The following is a 21950-nucleotide window of genomic DNA, read 5'->3' as shown; positions in this document are numbered from 1 at the left end:
TGCCCTCCATGCTGCACAAATTAGAGTGCTTCATTCAGGTCACTTAGCAGTCTCTGCAGAGTCACTTCTGTCCATTAATGTGTATTATAAACACACACTCACAGCAAACACACAGTTTACCGCACATATTCAGTCACAAACACGCAGAAATTACCTCCAGCTGATGAATTATGTATGGGCACAACAAGAGATGGAAGAGCATGGAGAATAATCAGAAAGAATAGCCGTGCCATCTCTGGATCTGAAAGAGAAGGAAGAGGGAGAGAGGTTTTAAAAGAAAGTAGGGAAGTGTGACGGAGAAATGGAGGCTTTTGGAGAGAGACAGAAGAGGAAACAAGAGACAAGAGGAAAATGGTTACTGAGAAAATAATCTTACAGTATTAATGCTACACGCTCGGTCCTCAGATACAGTCATTTTCGGTTCGCTGCCTGTCCTTCTAAAAGGGATGCAGCAACTTTTTGCCAAAAAAACCTCCCTTTTCAGCCTGCCTGACTGTGCACCGAGAGGATGAGCTGCAAGATGAGTCCACTTTTCTCTCCCTGCTTCTATTTGTATTTACAGTGCAGACAGCCCATGCTCAGCTGAGAGCCAGCTTGGCTTAATTTCAAAGGCCCTGTATACAAGGCTTCAGCTGAGGTTTTGATGGCTGATATTTTTGCAAAGTGGCTGCCCATGGAAACATTTCACACCAAGGCACGACTCAATAGACTTCAGAGTTTTCTTCATGTCAGGGTAGAAAAATATCTGCAACAGCTTGTGATGGATGGTAACAAAAGCTCTCCGCTGCACAGCAGAAAGGTGTTTTTAGGTGTGTTGACAGCATTTGAGGCATAATGGCCAACCTCGCCTGTTCATTGGCAAGGAAACTCCGGAATACATTAAAAGAGGACTCTACCGATTTAGCATTGCACTCCAGTAACCTTGTCGGACTCAATGGACAGTTTTATAAAACAATGATTAAATCAGTGCACCGGAACCAGAGATATCGTCTTGTTAATTGCATGCATTCGTCTTGGCTGTCAAACACCCGGTGCCTAAATTACCCACAATGCAACTCGACTGTGGACAGTTCAGTGGGAGATTCTGGTGTATCCTGCTTTTAACCGCTAATGTAGCCTCGAGCAGAGGTGAGCAGCTACAGATGTCTAATTAGCTCACTTCCTTCTAACTCCGCAATCAAATATTTTTCCCATTTTTAAAGTTGGCCTTCCGCCCCAACCGACGCTGACTCAGGTGACATCACTTGAGACAATTTATCAGACTTTGTACAGCTCCCTCTGGAGCCACCAAAGGCTTTGTGCAACTTCTTTCAGATATGCAGTCGCACTCCAGCTGTAAACACACTTTGATGTGTAAATAATAGATAATATCAAGAAATGACAAATGCGGCAAACTATTACATCAACTCAACCCTGCTATCATCACACTGACTGTCGACTGCGCAGCCATCATGAGCACAGAGTGGGTGTGTTATGCTAACCAGCAAAAAGTCAAAAGACCATTGAGTCCCGTGAGGCGCAGCGACTCTGGCAGGAAGGGAAACACGAACGCACGCACACACGTACACAACTGACTATATGAATGATGAAAACACTATATATAGCTGTTCATTTGCAGTTTTGAATAATAAATGTTGCTTTATGAGGCTGTCACACATGCAAAAACATAAATACACCCATACACTCTTGCACTTAACAAGGCAGTAAGGGGGTGGAGGGTGCGTGTGGTGAAGTGGGGGGGTGGGGGTGGGGGGGTATAACAAAGCAAAGCACCACAGTGAGGGAGACAGATGGCAGCGAGGCTTGCTTGTGGAAGACAGACAAACTCTGCTGGATACTTCATTAGCATTATCCAGTGTATTTTTAGAGTTCACTGACAAGAAGCATGCAGGAGGTAGACACCATCAGAGTGTGCGTGCATGCATGTGTGTGTTGGCAGCGTACAGTGTGTGCTTTTGTCCTGTGTGGGAAGGAGGGGAGGGGAGGCAGCAGAGAGAAAAGGGGGAGAAAGAAGGACAGCCCAGCAGGAATCATTAATATCAGCGATCACACACCGAGCCGGATAAAAGCAAACTGTGTGAGTGTGTGTAACACAGATGAGGCAACCCAACCAGCACCAAGCCAGCTCTCTCCATCAGCGCTGTGGCTCCAGTACCACTGAACAGACAGCGGGGGGGGGGGGGGGGGGGGGGGGGGGGGGCGTCCACTAGCCTCAAGCTTTAAATGCAATTAAGGCTTCAGCACCACGGACAGCGCCTCCACTGCCCCAAACCGCTGCAGCCCTGTGAAACACCGCGTTACAAAACACCTACAGCCCATCTACATTCACTTCCACCTCTAATGTCACTATTGCACAGACACTGCCCACTTCCTTGTGTGTGAATAATGCCGGAAGCTGCAGTGGAAACGGACGATCCGGTCCATTTCATCGGCGAAGCTCACACTTCACGTTGACAAGCATGGGGTGGCTATTTTCCAAGCTGTGAGCTGGTCCACACGGGGTACATGCACACAGACTCAGATGCTGTATTTTCTGCATGGCTGAGCATGAACTATTGAGACGTGAGGGTCACAGTAAGGGTGCCACCAACCGTATGCTGCCGGTAGTTACTTGTCGGCTGTTGACAAGGGAATCCGTGATGGCCTGTAGAGGAAGGCCGACCATATTAACAAGCCCGTATAGTCCCCATATGAGTGGATCTCCAAAGTAGCGTCTGGAATAACATGACATCTGCCTAAACCGGCTGCATGCGGTTTAAAAGGGTGCAAAATACCCCGTTATCGTCTCCTTTTAAAGCGTAAAAAAGGCAAATGCTGACAGGATGGTGGTGGTTTATTGCCAGAAGGAACTCAAAACAAATCTGGCCTGTGCCCATCGAAAATGTATGGCCCCTGCATACAAAATGAAGAACGAATTGGCATCTGTCTAGATTATCTCCACGGGAAATGGAGCATTTTTTGGATGAATGTGGTCTAATATTGCGACCCACAGTACTAGTAGCATCTAGCCCCCTGAAGCAAAGCTGTAGCGTGTGTACTTACTATTAGTTGATGCGCTCAGTCAAGATAACAGTGCGTCCTCCGGATGGGACCCGCCAGGGAAAGCCCAGTGTCGGATTATTTGGTAGAAATATGTATCTTTGCAACGGTTTTATGGCTATAATAATATGGCTATAAATGTGCAATCTGCTCCGTTCGTAAACAGAATGTTACAGAAACAAAACGCATCTTATTCGGGCTTCCTCTATGTATTGCAGTTACGCATGGCAAAGGTACGAAATGACAAAAAGCCATAGAAAAAAATGTACATGTACTATATACAAACGCATCCCCATAAACGACGAAACACCGATTCACCACACTCCCCTCCTTTTTTTCTCTCCCCCTCTACGATCTTGAGCTAATTCACGACGTCATGATGGAGACGCACCGTGCGTAACAGTCCCTCTCTCACGCATTTATCCGTGTTTTCTCCCCCCTCCCCTCCCTCCTTGGCAAGATGAAACGCGCTAAGGTCTGGGCCCACAAAAGCAAAATATCATAATGAATCTTACGAGGAGGATTTGGGTTTATGATAAGCTCGCGGATTTATCCCCGTGAATAATTATATCACGGCAGGAAGACTAGACACGGATGGAGGTGCAGATATGGCGCTGTGGTATTAACAGTGACTACTTTGTTAAGCCTTTTCCTAAAGCCCTTTGGAGTTAAGTCAACGAAGCGGCAGTCAGTCATTTCTACAACACTGGTCATCTATTGAATCGAAGCCCTTCCTCTCCCCCTTTTGTGCCTTTCTCGCCATTCTCTGCTCCTCTCCTGGCATCTATTCTCAGATCAGCGTCGTGCTTCATATTTATACATGTGCTGAATAATTGAAGGAAGGCTGGGGAAGACATAACCTCTCCCTGTATCTCATCATGCTTCTCCTTGTATCTGAAAAACAGGAATTCACATCTGATCCTGCGGCTTAATGTGGGACGCTGCAGTCCTGTAACATAAATATGGCAATCACAAAAGCCCAAGAAGTATGATCTGGTTTATTGGTTATACGTATGACAATGCATAATTTGGAAACAGTGCGTGACATTCTGACTAATTCACAAATGCCATTAAAAGGGTGAAGGCTATTTGTTAAGACAGATGTGAAGGTGAGGCGTTTCAGATGATTTAAATACATACCTGTGGGCATCCGGAACATCTGTACAACAAACTTGTCAAATATTCAAATCGGCAACACATGTAACTGTACATGTCAATATTTTCCAGCTTTGTAATAATTACATACATTTACAAGTCATTTCTTGACTTCACGGTTTTGCATCTTACACTTTGACGATCAAAGTACAATATGGTAAGAGAAAATACAGAAATCAAAACCAAAAATAAATCATAAACTCTTCAAGTCTCATCGGAAACGGCGCCTGGGCGCCTCAGATTATTCAGCTGCTTACAAATCATAACAGGGCACACATTTGTTCTTTAAATGGCTCTAAACAGAAGTACGGATGAGTTTACAGCAAAGTACTACTCATGCTAAATTTGTTACTTGTTCTGTGTCAAGGCACACGTCAAATTACAGCAAGGGCAACTATTTTTAAAAAAAAGGCAAACAGAAAGAGGAAATGCTGCCAAAGAAATCCACTTATACAAATGTAAACAATATCTAAATAACACAAATTTCGGAAAAGGCTTTTGCATCAAGAGACTACAGTGTAATTACATAAAAACAAAAACAAGGCTGAGCTTCATCATTAGCATTAGCTTCAATAGTGTCAGTGTTTGTTTCAGCATACGCAGCCCTGAATACATGTCATAAATGTCTGTTTAAATAGCCAAGAGGAGTGCATGCCGTCAGAGGGGAAGAGTCTAAGGAGTGTTTTATCATCTTCAGACTTCATTCTGTTCATCATTTCAGGAATATTCAAAAAACGCATTCTCTCGTGCCAAAAATAAAGCGCTACTCGCAGCATGTTACTGGAAATAAATATACGAAATGTGAATTCAAACATGCTTTCACTCTGCACTGACAGAGAACCGTTTTTGTCATTTTTCCCTTCGCACGAACTTGATGAGGGTGTGTGTGTGTGTGTGTGTGTGTGTGTGTGTGTGTGTGTGTGTGTGTGTGTGTGTGTGTGTGTGTGTGTGTGTGTGTGTGTGTGTGTGTGTGTGTGTGGAGACGCCCTGCCACCCTCTACCTTGAAGCAATCGCTGATAAGACTCGACACGACTGGAGGGGAAACAGTGGAGGGATTTGTTTTCACCAGTCTCACCAAATTAGATCAGCGATTAGCCTGGGAAAATAAGAAACGATGCCTTTCTAAATATGTCTGTTGGAAAAGGACTTTTGATCTTTCTTCGCTGTTCCTTCATGCTCAAGGAACAAATACTACCCAGAATTCCTCACAGGCAGCGAATATACAGTTTACTTGCCCTGGAGGGCTGAAAGCTCTTTAGATTTCAGGAGTGTTCTATCTAGGCTGCAGTGTTAACTATTAATCAGTGTCAGCTTTAGAATAATGTCAGTCAACATACGTGTGCTTATTTACACCGAGTATCATACACCTACAACTGCATCGCTGCAGTTTCGCATTTGCAGTTAATTCACTGTCTGATACTTTGGTTGGTACCTACTTGTTAGGGATGTTTACCCTCATTTATACTTTTTTGATAGCTCACATTTTACTTCAGCGGCGTTTGTAGCTGCTGCATCTACGACAGCCTCACAAACTGAAGCTTCGGTGGTGCTGCTTGTAGAACTGCTGCTGGCGCTCTTTGGCGGATGTTTCCGTCAGCTTGTCTCTTCTATCGATCACTCCGCCTCTCTCCTTCTCCCCCTCGTCCCCAGTTACGCTTCCGACGTCGCTGAGGTCCCCGAGGTGCTCAATGGAGTCATATTTCTCCAGGTCGGAAGCGATGGTCTGCAGGCTGAAGACTGAAAGGGAATCCGACCCCGCCCGCTCCCTCTCCTTTTCATTCTCCTTCTCCTTGTATTTCTCCACCAGGTCGATGGCTGCGTCCGCTCGATCCGACCCCATCGCGCCGCCGCTGCAGGCCCCGCCTTCCTTCTTCACTCTGATGTCCGACTCGGCTCCAACGGGGGGACTCCGCCCACCGCAGACCGTCGGACACCCCCCCTCGGCCTGGTCCCTCCCCCTCTGAGCGTGGATCTGCTCGCTGATTTGTTCTAGGTTTCGCAGGGCGATGGAATAGCGGGTCTTCACTTTGGCCACCTGCTGTTCCAGCTGCAGCACTTTGGCCTTGTTCTCCTGGGGTCACACAGAAGGCACAGCAACTTTCATCATTAATTTCAACATTGATTTTATGCCACAGCCCACCAGTGACCTCTAGTAAATCCATAAGATCCAGAATATATTACAGTAATTTTGCCAACTCAGCAGCACATGCACAACACAGCTACACAAACAAATGAGAAACTGGGAGTGACAGAGGGAAAGAGGCGCTCAGAACATCTCGTCCAGTACGTGCTCCAGCTTTCACAAACAGAGGCACTGCTCCGTGGCTGCATTACCTCCAGTATGTGGTTGAACTGGGCCTTGAGCTCAAAGTATGGTTTGGATTTCACGATGACCCTTTTGAGGGACTTCTGCAGCATCTGAACTCGAGCCTCGGCCTCCTGACAGGCGTGCGTGACACGCATGTGCTCCCTCTCGCTGCGGAGTCGCTCCTCCTCGGCTTCATTCACCTGAGAAAGACACGCAGGAGCAGGGCGTTAGCATGTACGCACACACATACACAAAGCAGAGGGCAGCGTGTGAATGAGAACAAAGCATGGAGCTCTCTGCTCACTGAATTACCACTGCACTGAAGCTTGTCACAAAACCAAACAACAGTGAAACAGTTCCACGTACTCCATCAATTCCACACATCAGAAAGTCTGTTTACAGGTCTTGGGGGGCACTGCTGCATGTGCAAAGGGCGGGATAACACACCTGATTGTCTGACTGAACTGTCGGCAGTGGGTAATGTGGGCAGCAGGTTTTAACAAGGAATAGGAGTGTGTGGAATTAAAAAAAAGGATTTCTCTGGTTCTGTTGCACTGATTTTAATCCCTTTCAAACTGTCCATTGTGAGTCTGACAGTGTCTTTTATTCTTGTCACCCACCACATTTTTAGAGCCCCTCTCATTTTTTGTTCATTGTTCAAACATGCCATCCCATTTCAGACGCCATCATATCATTTAACACCATTGTTTTAGCGCGTGTGTCCCTCCTCCTCCTCGTTACCTTGGAGGTCGCGTGGTTGAGCATCTCCTGCCAGGTGGGATCCAGGGTGTTCTTCCCATCAGCCATCAGGCCCTGCTCTGCCACATAGACCATCTCCCTGGCAGCTGTGTGCATGGAGACCGCCCTCTCGTAGCTCAGTGCTGCCTTCTGGGTCTCCTGTTGTGCCTACAGAGAGCAGACAAAACTTTTACAGCCTACAGAAGTGGAAGATGAAAAGGACACAACCCTCCATTCTGTTAGGTCCAATTCAATGAGATGTCTGTCAAGCTGTATTTACAAATCATAGTTTTTTACTTAAAATGCTTGTTTAATGACATTAAGTCCATCAGGCCAATGAATGTACAAACAGGCAAGTTAAGTAAAGGAGAACAATCATTTTTCTTCAAACATCTCGATTTAAATTTGTATATTTAACTCTTAAAGATTTCCCAAAGGGCAAATCTCACACAGCTAGTGCTCCTGCAGGAACAAGGCAAGTGTCTCGTGTCCAGATTGTGTGCAGGGCCACATCCAGTTAAGATGGATCACGCTTCACATCGGGCATTAGAATGAATCTCACATGCATATTGAATGAGTTCTCTTCCCTGCTCAGGTGTCCTTCAGTGGTCCTTCAGTGCAGACTGGAATGCACTTGCAGTATTATGTGAACAAATGTGTCCCTGGCCACCTCCAAATGCTGTCTGAGCAATCAGATCCCAAATTTTATTATACGGTGTATTTTGGGAGCCACTCCTGCATTTGAGAGCGTTTCACTTGTGATCAGCTCACGCCAAGATGCATTTTCCTGCAGTGCTGAACAGGACCAAAGGGGGAGGTTGAGTTTGCAGGTCCAAACCGAGGAAATGAAACATTCACATTGATGTACGTTTGTATTTGGTCCATGTTGATTCACACTGGCCAATTAGAACAAAACAAGTAAAATAGTTTTTTCTGACTCTCAGCAAATCTAGTCTCTGGCTTACACTGAGGCTAGGACTAGGCGTGTTTCCACCAAACACTTTCAGTACAGTACCCTCGAAACACCTACAAAACTCTGCCTAAACCCTAAATCTGTTTCGCGTTTCCAGCACAGGCAGTACTCTTAGAAGCAGGCACACAATCCATCTAAAAAACGCAAAAATAACGGTCCTAATGTGCAACAAACTGAACTGGACTGCTTGGTAGGAACACAGGTTTAGGTACCAGGGTAATCAATGACAGGTTTAGGTACTACATTCACTGAAGTGTAGTAAACTCCTGCATCTCAACTTAGCAAACTGTACAGACTTCTCAAGATTTCTTAAACCACTAAATTTTTCACATGTGGGACACATTCAAACATTTTTAGACACACATATGGCTTGAATGTACCTCTTTCGCAAGGCGCCGAGCTTCATAGTAGGGTCTTGCTTTCTCAATGCAGCCACCCAGCTGAGAGCTCTGAGCATTTAGCTTCCTGGCAGACTCTGTGAGGATCTTCCGGTATCCTGATCTGGCATCCTGGATGGTTAACGCATGAAAATGATAAGATTAGATTCACCTGCCGTGGAGCGACTGATTAGAATTCAGGGGGAGTGAGTCACTTCACTGAGCGTCAAACTATTAGCACGGACACGTTTTCCATTTTAAGAGTTCTGACTTTTCCAGGCTTAATGCTTAGAGATAATGAAAACAACATGATCATATCGGTTAGCTCATTTCTGGGCAGACTACTAAAATATTTAACAACAGAGACAGACTCTCAAGAAATTCCCAGGGTGGCAGTAAATGTGTTTTTTCCACATTTCTCATGAGCTTTACATTAGAAAAATCAAAGCATTTTTATTCAGTCTGTTTTCCATGTTTTTCCGTCATGTATAGGAAGACTGAACAAGTGCCTGTAATTGGGTGGGAATTGTATTTTTACTTACATCCAACTGCAGTTCTAGTCTGTTGATTTCCGCACTGGCTTCATTGAGATGTTCCAACTCTTCCTGTGGGAAATAATAATAATAATGCACTGCTTTAGGCCCTTATTAACAACTACAAAAATACATCTTAAATCCTTCTAACACATGCAGTCTGGGCGAAATTAGCTCGAGTTTCGACCTCATGTATTATCATACGTAATAATGCTGTAATTGGTTGAATGTAAGACATTAGTAACGCAAGCGAGGCACCAGCTGGAGGAACGAAATGTACTTCACAGGTATGTCAGTGTGGTACAATTTTATGTCTACTGACAAGATTACCACTTTTGATCTGACAACCAGATTTGCACAGATTACAGTATCATAAAATTAACACAAAGCACACAAAATTAATCATCAAGCTGTTTTTATTTCGCCACATTTACCTCTCAACCAAAAGAATCACCCATTCAGGTACCGTTAACAGTTTCTACCGCCTTGCTTATTAACATGTCAACCCAGCTTGATGGGAGGTTAAACAATCACTGACGGAGCAAACATCAGCCGCTGGCTCATACCTGGATCCTGGGGTCCAGTTCCTCCTCGTAGGGGCTGTGTAACTGCTCTGCCACGCATTTTTGTTTTTCGCTGTCGCCCTCCTCGCAGGTGTCCCTGCGCGCCGTATCTAGTGCGTTTCCATTAGTTTCGGCGGCTTTGACCTCCTCATCCTCTCCGGGAATAACCTCCCTCCAGTCCCCAGCATCTGACTCCCCGGACCCGGCGGGGCTCTCTCGCAAGTCGCCTGGCTCCATTCCAGGCCAAACGGTTTCGCTAGCAGCAGCGTTAGCTAAGGTTGCTTCGCCAGCAAACGCGGTGGCTAATTAATCTAAACGGCCGCTCCTACTAACAACAGTGTCATTCAAAAGGGCTAAATTATACAACAATTCCACTTGTGGCGACTGTTGTAGAGTCTGAAATCTGCCATATCAAATCTCACCGAGACACGAACCCACTGAAGCCAGCCTCGCCTGCAGCGTAGCACACTAGCAGGCTAACGCCGCCAGTAAGAATTTAACGGCTGCTTTAGAGCAAACAGGTGAGAACAAATAACTATCTTGAGATGAAGAGTAAAAGGAGGCCCACCACTCTGTCCCCCCATAACGAGTGTTTCTTCCTCCATCTCTTACCGGCTCTTCATTACTTTAGCTAGGCTAGCTAGCTAGCGGTTTCGGTCTCACATCATCATTACAAATGAGGTAAACAGACGAGTATTAGCGTTACTTCGCAAACGGACGCGCTGCAACGTTTGGGCCGTGGCGGCTACCCTAGACACAACCAACGCTTTCAGATAGAAGTGAAACTGATTCCTGTCACGCGTACTGCAAATTTATCTTATCGCTGTTGTCCAGGAGTATAATATTTGGCAAATGGGCGAGGCCTGAGAGGATCACAATAAACTTCATAATCTATAATTCATTGACCTGCCATCCTGTCATACTGATGTCATCACCACCTCTTGTACTGAATGTTTTATTTTGCTCTGGTTAGTGTCATTTTTCTGAAACTCTCACTGGCTGCATTGTCTCATTGTTTCACACTCATTTTTATTGAAAGCCATACTGGTTGAAAATCACCCTGATTGTACTGTTTAATTGTTCCATGCTTTCATTTTTGCTTTATACATTTTTATTTTATATTCTATTGTTAGATTAATTTCTATTTGATCTGTTCATTCTGTGTATGTGACAATAAAACAAAAAAAATCAGCAGCACAGATTCAGTGTCTGTGGAAAATTGAAGCTCTACTAAAACTCAAACATAACCTCCTAAGTGGATATTATCAGCTGATAATAACTGTACTGCATTAGATAATATGAGCAGAGAGCATGGTATTTCAACTGAATGAAGCAACTCATTAAAAAGCAAAATTGTGTATTGTTTTTTTATTCCCAAAAATACAAACACACAAATGTTGAAGTCTTTAAGGTAACAAACCTCTAAGGAGTACGACATTGGAGAATCATTGAGCAAAATTATCTGACATTAAAAATGTAAGCAGGAAGGGACAAACACTGAGAATCAAATGACAGATTATACTGCAGTATGACCAGTCACCACCACCATAAGCAACCATACCACAGATTAAGATTTTATATTTGTATAGTCAGACATAAACAGTTCATATGGGCCTCCAGAAATGGCAAATAATTTAAAACAAAAGCGGCAAACTCAGTAATTGCATTGGATGCGTTAATGAATGTCATGTGCACAATTAGCATAATATAAAAATAGATCTCTGGTGAATAACAGCAGTTCTGTCTAACAAACTGTTTAGGCTGTAGGCTCCTACATTTTAAGAAATATTTTGGAATAGTGAAAAAGCCCTGAGTGGCATTGGCAACAACCTCTACACCAGAAAGAGGGACAATCCATTCTGTGTTATGAAAGACAATAAACTAGAGTACTTATCATTCAATCAAAGAGAAACTTTGAGAACATCAGTCTTTGGTTTGGAATGCTTTCTCCAACACACATTTACAAAAAGGCGTCACACAGGCTTTCTTCTGGATCATCAGCTCCAGGTGGTATCATACTGGGTCCACCCTGGAGGAGGGGCTAAGAAGATTCTGTGTCCTCTTGAGATGAAACTGACAACCCCTCTGTATCCTGTCCTAGGGACTCCAGACTTGAAGTCATCCATGATTCCCAGGTTTTTGGCCAGCACTTTGAAACTGTCCTTAGTTGAGTACTGAAGGCGGAAAGGCCCAGGACCTTTCAGCTGCCCCTGCTTAACATCTTCATATGTGACCATGGGAGCACTGTAAACTTCCTTCTCAAAAGCATTTCTGTACTTCTCCTCCTTCAAGTAACTCAGGTCTAACTTGGTGAAAGGCACAAATTCAGCATTCAGTTTAATGTAACGCAGGTACTTGTCATAAAACTGGCCCAGACTCACACCTTGTCGGCCAAAGGTCAAAGTTCGTGAGATCTCGGGGCGTATGCAGGCACGGTTGCGGCGCTGCTCCGGCTGGCGCATCCAGTCGTCCCAGAATGAAGCGGGCCACTTGGGCTCCAGCTCCTCCCACACCTCCTTGAGGAGCATCCACCCCAGACCGGGAAAGAAGTCAGTCCGGTAGAGTAGGTTAGCCTTGCCTGGATCAACATAGCCATCCCGGCCATTGTCGTTCCAGGCTGACACACACCACAGGCTGGGGTCAGATTTCAGGAGTGGCAGCAAGGCTCGGAAGTACTCAAAGAAGTCTGGCGCCACCTAGAGTAGAAGATAAATAATTAAATTCCAGTTAATAAACCCCCTGTCAACAAGTGAATTCAACTGGTTTAAGGACATGGTGACTTAACAGGTGTGAAATATGGAACTTAAGCATTGTTTTTTTTCACTGATATATATATATATATATATATATATATATATATATATAATGAACATTTACATTTATCCATGGGCTTTTAAATTGTATGTTATAATTAAAAAAGCATTAACTGGAGAAACTGAATGCTACTAATTGATAACATGATTACCTCCAGGTCATCCTCTACAATCACAACAGAGGAATGAGAGAGGGTCTTGAACACTTGGTTGAGAGCCCAGCGGTAATGCCTGGAGATTTTGTAGTAACCCTGAAACTTCTTGTGCTGTGGTTGCACAGCGATATTTGACAAGTCCGGCTGTTTCAGATGAGTCACTTGATCTCCGTAAGAACGAATCACCTCAGCCGTCTCGGCATGTCCGCAGTCCTGACTTACAATGATTGGATAAAGCTCTGCTGAAGGGCGGTGCTGCAGCAGTTTGTCCAAGCAGCGCCTCACTGTGACCCTGTTACAGGCGATTACCAGGATAGGAATGACAGGCTGACGGGGGACGGCAACCTTTGGTCTGTCTCTGTTTGATGGCTCCCACAGTGACTGATGATTCTGGATCTGCAGCAGGATTTCCTTCTGCATTTCAAGCTCTGCTTCGAACGTGTCTGCCATTCGGAGCACGTCTCCCACCACATCATTGGTAGGCCCTTCACCCGGTCCTCTGTCACCTCGGCCAGGCTCGCCTGGCTCGCCAGGTGGGGGTCGTCCCCACAGCAGAAGCACCAATATGGCATTCCAGGTGATGAACAGGAACGTACCGCAAAGAATAAGAGAGCCTCTCTTGTGGAGCATGGCACAGAAACTCAAAGGGTGGGAGGTGGTTTCAAGAGGACAGGGTCTGAATAGAAAGACGTATCCTTGTTACAGACAGCAGGAAGGGGATAAGGGAAGGACAGCTTGTGTACCATCACAAGCCTATGATCAGAGATTGGGAGTTTCACCTTGCTGACACACTGTGCAGTAGTCTAAGTTACACAATACAGTGTCAATAAAGGCAAAGGTGGACGAAATATGTTGAGGGGCAGCACACATCTTTGAGGAAAGTTCTGATTCTGACAGATCCTCAACTTTCAATATCCTCTTCCATCTGAAAATATAAGAAAATAAGGTACTTTAAGAAAAGAAAGGCTGCAATGAAAGTCAAAGAGGAAATAACACGTGAGCAACAAGATTCTTTAAAACGACACGAGACTAGGAAGTTAGGCGAGTTTATGTAAATTTCCATGGGAAGGCGCTTCATGGAGTGATGATTCACCCTAACGGTCTCTGATCGATCTTATCACCTGTGGCTGCCGCGCGGCGTATCAAAGAAGACTGAAAAACAACCATAAACACTAACTCTGGACCTCGCTGTCGTCAGCGCTGCTCGGCACACAGAATATCTGTAAATACAGTCGCTCGAGGAGGAGCGTGTTGAAATTAGCCCTTACCCTGACTGTGAGACCACTTCTTCCTCTTGTGGCCATTTCTCCGCGTTTCTTCGATGACAGCCGGCAAAGTTAAACGACGGGAGCCGAGAGGCCTTGCGGAGCCGTTGGAAAGCCGTTCTCTTGCTTGTTTTCCGGCTATCAAGGCCAACTTAACGCGGCTTAGTTTCTCTTGTTTCTCGCAAGAATGGAAGAAGAGGAGGAGAAAAAGTAACACGACGACTTCCTGGGTATCGGTCAGTAACGGGAAGTCCCGCCTTAACCGTCACCTCGAGAAATTACACAACACTTTGACGTCTGGGCTGCCCTCTGCGGAGCTAATTAAGATGCCCATGTTAAGATATATTGTCCGCTTTCTCACTCCGTGTCTTAAGAAATAAGCAAATGAAGAGGGAGTGAGAGAGGCTGAAGGGAAAAACGGGTTTCAGATGTGCATTAATGTCTTTCCTGCAGAGAAATGCGTGCAATTCCCATCGGTCTCAAGGTATGAAACGTAAATGTTCAGTGGAGGAATCCTCATTTCCTGCCTACCTGATGTCAAACAAGCAGCACATAGCAGTGACTGATGAGACGAGAGAGAAATTCATTTACACTGTTTTGCATTCCTTTTACATATCTACAGGGTGTTTCAGCAGCAATGGTCGACTGCAATGAAGTACATTAACGCTAACCGTACCGTAGGGAAAGGGAAAAGAGGGACACTATGCACCGAGCCTGGCTCTGTCCAAACGTAACACATCATGCCTACAAGTACCTTTCACTTATTACCATGCAATACCTCGTTTCTTTAATAACTGCAAAAAAATAAGGTATAAACACGACAATTCGCCTCATTTTACGGAGGTTTACGTGCCAACCTTGGGTGGTACCGGTTGCCTGGCAACCAGCCAGGCTTCAGGAAGTTACTGGTTCCAGCCAGTTGGGCACTAATCCCCTTTAAATGGCCATTTGTGTTTTTTAACCGTAGATTTTTTTATTCACATTAAACAAACAAGATAAAACATGTTAATTAGGGAGCTTTGGAGATACAGGCAGGCACCTGCCTGAACTGGCTGTTTCCAGTCTTTATGAGGCAGAGCCAGGCTAATCGGCTGGTTAGTGTCGGCAAAACAGCGCGAAAATGTCAAACTTCTCCTTTAAACTCTAATTTGAGGCACTTTTGTTCTTAAACTGTTTCTCATTTCCATTTCATGCGACTGTTTTTTTTTTCTTTCTTCTGCTCCACAATTTAAAGGGAGATACGGCTATTTATTTATTTATTTATTTATTCATTCATTCATTTTCACTACATTTAATTACCAATTGAATATTTCTTCCATTTGCAAAATAAACTTTTGTTCAAAACGTAAATCTACAGGGTTTCAGGTTAAAATACATGTCCCGCCATTATTTTGATTATCCCCCAGGAGGACTAGAATTTTTAAAGTAACATACGCCTATAGGACGACGAGTAAGACATTTGTTTAATGTTTCACAGGTGTTTATTGTGACAGTATTGCATTGCCAACTTTTCTTTAAGTACTACAGCAATAAAGTGCTCTATAAGTTGTTTTCTTATATCACTGGGTCGAAGTCCATACGTGGGTTGTTTTTGTGAAAGCAAAGTAAAAGTCAATAAATAAGGTTGGATCACACTGTGTATTTTTGATGCTGAGGCCTTGGACTCTCGGTCAGTCAGGTCTGTCCTCTGTGACACTTTGAGCAGAGCCGGAGGTGTCCTCTGCGGAGATGAGGTCAGTAGGACTGTGGATTTGTCCGTCTGCCTGAAAGAGGACGTTCAAAATGATTTCATGTAACACAGTAACACAATGATGGGATGTGCCCTGATTGTCTGAGGTCGCTCACCTGCAGGGCGTCGTGTCGGATGTTTTCCTCATCCTGTTGGTTCAGTAGATGCTGTGGCACATCGTCGGGGCCGCTGCTGGACCTACACAGCACCCCCCGCCTCACAAACATAAGTTCTGACAGCAGAGCAGTCAAAGACACACAGGTGCTCTTCACTGTTGACCAGCCGGTGAACACGAAAGACGACATCTGGCCTGCGTTTTCCATCCAACGCGGAGGCGTTATGGACACTTTCAAAGCGACAGCAGGGAATCCACCGATTTCCTGAACAAATACCACTTTACAGATGTGTGTGGCATAGGTTTTGTATTTAATTATGTAAATAATTTGTGAGCATTTATCTATTCCACGCAGGTTAGATGACAGTCTGCGTGCCAGTTGACGCACCAGTGCGTTTTGGACACCTGATAAGTGCGCGACCCCTGAAGACTGCGAAAGTTTTGGATGACATGATTTAGCAATTTCCCAGGAGTCCTTTTCTCTCAGCACTTCACCTTCCACCCGGGGCGACTTGCACGCCACAGTCAGTCTTCTTCCCACCACAACACGCTCTCCTTGGAGAAAAGCGTCCCACGCTGGCACCTTTGACCGGGTGCGCTCAGCTGACGAGTCGCGCAACACGCCGCCGGCTGCTCCGCGGCTGTAAACCGAGCTGACAGGCCGCTTGGTCGGCGGATTTCTGGTCCAGATATTCCCCCGACACCGGAGAACAGCAGACAAGGCAGACGCGGAGGGAGTGGAGGCCATGGTGGTCGATAATACCCTCAACAGACCGTTTCTGGTTTTTCTTTGAGGTTTCTAATGCGCAACCTCTAAGCGGTCACATAACATGTAAAGGTTAATTTGCGTAAGAAGTGGATTCAGAGGAGGGGGGTCTTTTCTGCTCCGGTCCATGCGACCATAGTTGCCCGGATTGCCCAGGAGGGGGGTCGGGTGGGTGTGTCCTCAGGCAGTGGTCGAAAAGTTAAAGTCCAGCAATTCGGTACAAAAATATCATAAAATTGTGCGTAAGTACCAAAGGTACAAATACTTATTACACAGAAATGACCCTTTCAAAGTCGCATGAAGTGGAAATACTTAAGTAAATATGGCCGACTTTTCCTCACTGTCTTTAGGGGGAGGATGTGATACGTGTTAAAGTCTATATTTGTCTGTTTTACATAGCAAAGTTTCAAGTTATTGCAACATAAGCGCAGAACGTCTCCACACGTCATTATTGCGAGGGACTTTCATGACATACATGTTTCATCCAAACCGCACCAAAAAAGTAGATGGCATTGTATAATACAAGCCATCACATATCTCACCTCAGCATCAAACCTGCAGCTGAACTGTAGCCAGAAAAAGAAAAAGAAAGAAACAGTCATTGTGCCAAACAGGTTTGCCAACCTGAGGAGCTGAGAGGCACAGCTTCAGCATTCACCCCTGTTACCTGGTATGTTTACACCACTAGAGGGTATCAGGTGTCTAAAGAAGCATGCAGGTTTCTGACAGGCAGGACACAACAAATCTGTTTTCACTCAGTGGATGACACGCGTCCGGAAAATGTACAGGAAGTCACCACTGTGGAGTAAACAAGCAGAGCTGTCAAAAGCAAGATGATCACTGCTTAATTTCAAAATTATATAAAAATCCAGATTATTTTAGAGAGTGTTGTCATCATGTGCTCTGGACGTAGTGAGAAACACATTTTCAATGTCTTAGCAATGCTTTATTTGGAGATACGAGTCTTATGAGTGGCAGAAAATATTTACAAATATACATACATCATCCACGACTATGTACAGCAAGCTTGTCTATAAACAAAATTTGTAAGAACTAGAAACCCTGAACTGGTTGTGGAAATCAGCCTGATGAAATCAACAGATACTCGTCTCTTCATCACAGAATTTAGTGCATTTCAAAATTTACAGCTTATTAATCATTATGGACATTTTCTTCACACATACAGTGTTTCTGGCTTTTCACAGTAATCACAAACATGTTCAGAAAAGAACACAAAGGTAAAAAAAAAAGACTGAAAAAATGCAGGTTGGCCCTGTTTCCTCAATGTGCAACTTTGAGCCTGTGTCCTTTGTTTGAAAATATGTTGCTGTCCTTGTTTTCCTTCATTTCTTCACTTCAGTGCTCATGAAGCAGAGCGAATGTGTCCCAGTGCTTAGTTTCCTCTTCACTATTACTCACCAAGAGGAAAGAGGAGGAAAAGGATCACTGAGAGTAAGTTTACTGTCATATTCCCTGTCTATTCCCCTTAGTCTCACAGACCCCTGGCCCCATCAGGGACCCGTGCCTTGAGTGGATGTGCCTTAATTTCCCGGGGGGCTGTGCGACGTTTGGTTCCCTGGATGAACGGGTCTGTGGTGCACGACCACATTCGGTATGATCACGAAGGCCAAAATCCCCACCAGCATGAGAGCCACTGTGATGGTGATGATGGACCCCACCACGGCGTAGTAGCACTGGTCCGAGCGGAACAACCTGCGCAGGCGACCTCTGACCCTGTTTGGAGGCCTGCCTACGTCCACCACTGTGGTTGGGACTATTCCCTGCTCCATGGCGCTCAAGTGGGTGTCACCGCCTGCTGTCACCTGGCCTTCCTGACTCTTTTTAGGCAGGGTGAGGATGTTAGTCTTGGTCGGGCTGTTGGGAGGAGGGTTCTTCAGGAGCAGTTTGCCCTTACTGCGCTTGAAGCGGATGGACAGTGCCCTCTGCATGTCTGGCGGGAGCTTGCCTATGATGTCCTCATTGTTGCCCAGGCGGGGCAGGTCCTGGCCGTGGGGGAGCTCGGTCAGCTCACGGCATACGGGGCAGGACAGGGTCTTGACCTCGGGAGAGGTCACGTTGATGCGAGCGAGGCACTCCAGGCAGAAAGTGTGCCCGCACACCAGCAGCTTTGGAGTCTTGAAGACGTTGTCGTATGTGCAGAAACACACAGCGCACTCAGTGTCCTCCACATCATCTTCAGGGGGCTTCACCTTCCTCCAGTCGCCCTCTCCCTCTTTCCTGTCTCGCCTCCGGGCCTCCTCACTCCTGCCCCGCTGCCTCCTCTCTCCGTGGTGCCTGTCTCGCTCTCTCCTCCTGCCTCTTTCCACCCTCTCCGAGTCGCTACTCCTGGATCTCCTCACTTTCACTGGCTTCTCCTTCTTCAACTGGTCCTCATTGCTGTTCCTTTCCCTCTGGCTGAGCTTGGGTTTGACATTGGGGGCCTGTCTGGTTCCTTGGCTCTGGCCCCAGCTCCCCTCTGGCCTGTGTCTTTCCCGGTCATTGCTCATGTTGGACGGATGATGTTGGAGGTAGAGTGTCGGCTGGAGTCTGATTCAGTTTTCCAACAGGAACTGCCGAACATGAGCGCAGGGATTAGTTTATTGGCTCCCAGAAGTTATCAGAACAGGAAACAGACTGTAGGTATTAACCTGCACAGTCACCACCACTGTTTCATGATGATGAAGCAATACTGCCTAATCTATTGTTATCTAATATATCTATTGTATTAAAATGCTATCTGTTGATTTTTTTTTCATTAATTCAACATGCATGTGCTGCTTTAGCCTTCGAGTTGCTGTATTTGTTTAGTAGGCTTTGCTGCACAGGAATCTTCAGCAAACATGTCTGTAGCGAGAGCTGCAGAAGGGCTTCACATAGGTTTGAGTTAATGGGGATTTTTATTGCATGAGCCTGCCGTCTCAGTGGGTTGAAACTTGTTAAGTAAAACTAAACCATACGGGTGCGTGACAGGGCTTCATTGTTTTGAGACGTCATAGCAAACATTCCATCGTACGCATCCGTCTTACAAAGTCAGTCATTAACTCAAAGTTTTTAACCTGTAAGAGGCACACGATTCACAGCCCAGCAGCTGATTTCCTTCAAGTTGGACAAAGAGCACGTTGACAAGTTTGTGTTACTTCAGGATTTGGGAGCTTTAAAACAAGAGAAGTTGTGAGTTTGCCAGCTAAGAGCAGCAGAGAAAAACGTCCTAATGACAAATAATAAGCGGATAAATCATTGGACAGTTTGTGCACACACACTCACACACATACACACACACATACACACACTGACCTGCTGAGGTGGATGACTGTCAGGATCACGTCGTCATCAAACTTCATAACAAGAAAAGCAGCAGCAATTAACTGTAGAAGTCCTTTGGCGTGTCTGTGGTCCCTGTTCTCCTCTGTTAGTTTCTTTCCTCTCATACCTTGTTTTCTAATTGCAACGCAGCACTGCCTCCTCTGAACCCTCCTCCTCCTCCTCCTCCTCCTCGACGCCTCCCGCCTTCCCTGTTTCTCTTCTGGTCAGACCAGTTGGACCAGCTGTGGTGAGCCAGCGCTTCTCACTGTTTGGAATATGCAGATAATTAGGTCATTTACTTAGATAACTCTCGCGTACGTCCACTCGCTGAGGAAAACCTACGTTGTGCTGATACTCAGTGGTTAAATTGGGATTTCTTATGTGGGGTGCTCTGTGGTTTCAGGGCTGCCATGGGTGCACGTGTCTGTGCACAGCCTACAAAATCATGATCTTGGAATCATTTGACAAGCTGTAAATAAAATATGACAACATGAGACAAGCTTCTGCTCGAACACTAATCATAGGCATTCTGATACTGTGTAAAACTGCAGCTGGTGACAATAAAACCTCCTGTGTGTCTGAATAGTAAAATAACATAAACAGAACAGTCTTTTTAACCATTACATGAAACTGGAACTAATTTACATCTTACAATATCGGATACGGGGCTGCACGGTGGAGCAGCAGGTAGTGCTCGTGCCTCACAGCAAAAAGGTCGGCGGTTCGATTCCCGGGCCTTTCTGTGTGAAGTTTGCATGTTCTTCCCGTGCATGCGTGGGTTCTCTCCGGGTACTCCGGCTTCCTCCCACAGACCAAAAACATGCTCATTAGGTTGATTGGTGACTCGAAATTGCCCCTAGGTGTGAGCGTGAATGGTTGTGTGTTTGTGCCCTGCGATCGGCTGGCGACCGGTCCAGGGTATACCCCGCCTCCCGCCCGTTGACAGGCGAGATAGGCTCCGGCCCCCCCCGCGACCCCGAAAGGGATAAGCAGCATAGAAAATGGATGGATGAATATCGGATACCCAGGCTGCCAACCCCTTTTCAGATTTTGCATTTTAACTGGCACTGGCTGATACTGCAGTTCATCCCATCACAGAATCGAAGTCCATGACTTTCTAAAAATGTAGAGCATTAACAAAGACACGATCAATGCAATAGCTTGGAAATGGTCAAACTAGCCTGCATCACCTGGCCATGGTGTAATTTGAGTTGCTTTGACAGTTGCTCGGTTGTCCCGACACTGATATTTCAATAGAAATGAAGCTAGTTTACATCAGTTGGTTGACAAAGACTGGAGGCAGAACTTGCCTCCAAAAGGGAAATCTGATGAATACATATGCTGTCTGATTGACTGACAAGTGACTGTCGCTGATCTGCTGGGTAGCTTTTCAGGAAACCTACCGACCCATTGAAAAAAGGGAAACCCTGTCAAAGCTATTGTTTGAATTATTATCATTAAGTAAAGTGTAAAACTATTGTTTAAGCATCCCTTGATGACACAGTAGAGTGTATGGTCTACAGACAGCCCCGGTCCAACAGGCAGCTCTCCCAGTTAAATTGCTTTAAGACCTTAAACCATGGTACTGTATAAAACATGGACATTGCCTTCATGATGTCTCCCACAGGTTTCTGAAGAGTCATTGTGAAGCTCAGTGACAGCGGCTCTAGCTGTCGCTATTAGCAGCGCCCGACTCTGCCGACTGAAGCCTGGTTGCTGAAACCTAGCAGTCACTCAAAGCAGCCATGCTCCTAATTCTGCATGACTTTAAGCTTTAATATATTTAAAGTGAGTTATTCAAGTTTCATGAATGGGGAAATTAGCTACAGAGAGCAAACCTGTTTTTGTTCCAGACTGTAAACATGTTTGTTTCTCTTGGGCATTTTAATATGGGGGTCTATGGGAATTGACTCTCTTTTGGGGCCAGCCTCAAGTGGCCATTTGAGGAACTGCATTTCTCAGCCCTGGACTGCACTGTATATCATTTCTTGCTCAGTGCAGTGAAAACAACTTAAGCGTTTGATAATGTGAAGACGTGAAGAAGCCTGGGATCGTGGCAGCGCTTGTCATCATCGTTAAACAACCACCATTGCTGATAAAAATCTGTCATGAGAGTC

At 45.4% G+C, this 21950-nt stretch overlaps 4 protein-coding genes across 4 annotated transcripts in view; all 4 read right to left on the bottom strand.

Annotated features, from left to right (window-relative positions):
- Positions 1-3415, bottom strand: part of gabbr1a (gamma-aminobutyric acid (GABA) B receptor, 1a) — a 65557-nt gene extending 62142 nt beyond the window's left edge. Inside the window, exons 1-2 of the mRNA XM_070966402.1 lie at positions 3043-3415; positions 155-241 (exon numbers count right to left, since the gene is read on the bottom strand). Coding sequence (XP_070822503.1) covers positions 155-233 — 79 coding nt within the window. The 5' untranslated portion in view covers positions 234-241; positions 3043-3415. The remainder of the gene's footprint in view (positions 1-154; positions 242-3042) is intronic.
- Positions 3416-4600: 1185 nt separating this feature from the next.
- Positions 4601-10521, bottom strand: sh3bp5la (SH3-binding domain protein 5-like, a). The gene is made up of 6 exons (XM_070966400.1): positions 9691-10521; positions 9134-9196; positions 8595-8723; positions 7245-7409; positions 6530-6703; positions 4601-6266 (listed from the first exon to the last, which is right to left on the bottom strand). The coding sequence occupies exons 1-6, from the start codon at positions 9922-9924 to the stop codon at positions 5721-5723; spliced, it is 1311 nt and encodes a 436-aa protein (XP_070822501.1). The 5' UTR covers positions 9925-10521; the 3' UTR covers positions 4601-5720.
- Positions 10522-11044: 523 nt separating this feature from the next.
- mgat1a (alpha-1,3-mannosyl-glycoprotein 2-beta-N-acetylglucosaminyltransferase a) lies at positions 11045-14162 on the bottom strand. The gene is made up of 3 exons (XM_070965533.1): positions 13924-14162; positions 12653-13580; positions 11045-12383 (listed from the first exon to the last, which is right to left on the bottom strand). Exons 2-3 carry the CDS (start codon positions 13283-13285, stop codon positions 11685-11687), a joined length of 1332 nt encoding a protein of 443 aa, XP_070821634.1. The 5' UTR covers positions 13286-13580; positions 13924-14162; the 3' UTR covers positions 11045-11684.
- Positions 14163-17506: 3344 nt separating this feature from the next.
- rnf183 (ring finger protein 183) lies at positions 17507-19936 on the bottom strand. The gene is made up of 2 exons (XM_070966834.1): positions 19825-19936; positions 17507-19100 (listed from the first exon to the last, which is right to left on the bottom strand). Exon 2 carries the CDS (start codon positions 19035-19037, stop codon positions 18072-18074), a length of 966 nt encoding a protein of 321 aa, XP_070822935.1. The 5' UTR covers positions 19038-19100; positions 19825-19936; the 3' UTR covers positions 17507-18071.
- Positions 19937-21950: the final 2014 nt, after the last annotated feature.

This window comes from Chaetodon trifascialis, chromosome 7 (genome assembly GCF_039877785.1).
Source record: "Chaetodon trifascialis isolate fChaTrf1 chromosome 7, fChaTrf1.hap1, whole genome shotgun sequence".
Lineage (NCBI taxonomy): Eukaryota > Metazoa > Chordata > Actinopteri > Chaetodontiformes > Chaetodontidae > Chaetodon > Chaetodon trifascialis.
The sequence above is the reverse complement of the archived record's forward strand: the minus strand, read 5'-3'. Positions and strand labels throughout refer to the sequence as shown.

Coding starts and splice junctions, on each gene's coding strand:
- sh3bp5la (XM_070966400.1), bottom strand. CDS start 9,924: ATGGAGCCAGGCGACTTGCGAGAGAGCCCCGCCGGGTCCGGGGAGTCA. Junction 9,197..9,690: donor AACTGGACCCCAGGATCCAG/GTATGAGCCAGC, acceptor TATTTCCCACAG/GAAGAGTTGGAACATCTCAA. Junction 6,267..6,529: donor AGTTCAACCACATACTGGAG/GTAATGCAGCCA, acceptor GTGTGACCCCAG/GAGAACAAGGCCAAAGTGCT.
- mgat1a (XM_070965533.1), bottom strand. CDS start 13,285: ATGCTCCACAAGAGAGGCTCTCTTATTCTTTGCGGTACGTTCCTGTTC. Junction 12,384..12,652: donor TTGTAGAGGATGACCTGGAG/GTAATCATGTTA, acceptor CTTCTACTCTAG/GTGGCGCCAGACTTCTTTGA.
- rnf183 (XM_070966834.1), bottom strand. CDS start 19,037: ATGAGCAATGACCGGGAAAGACACAGGCCAGAGGGGAGCTGGGGCCAG.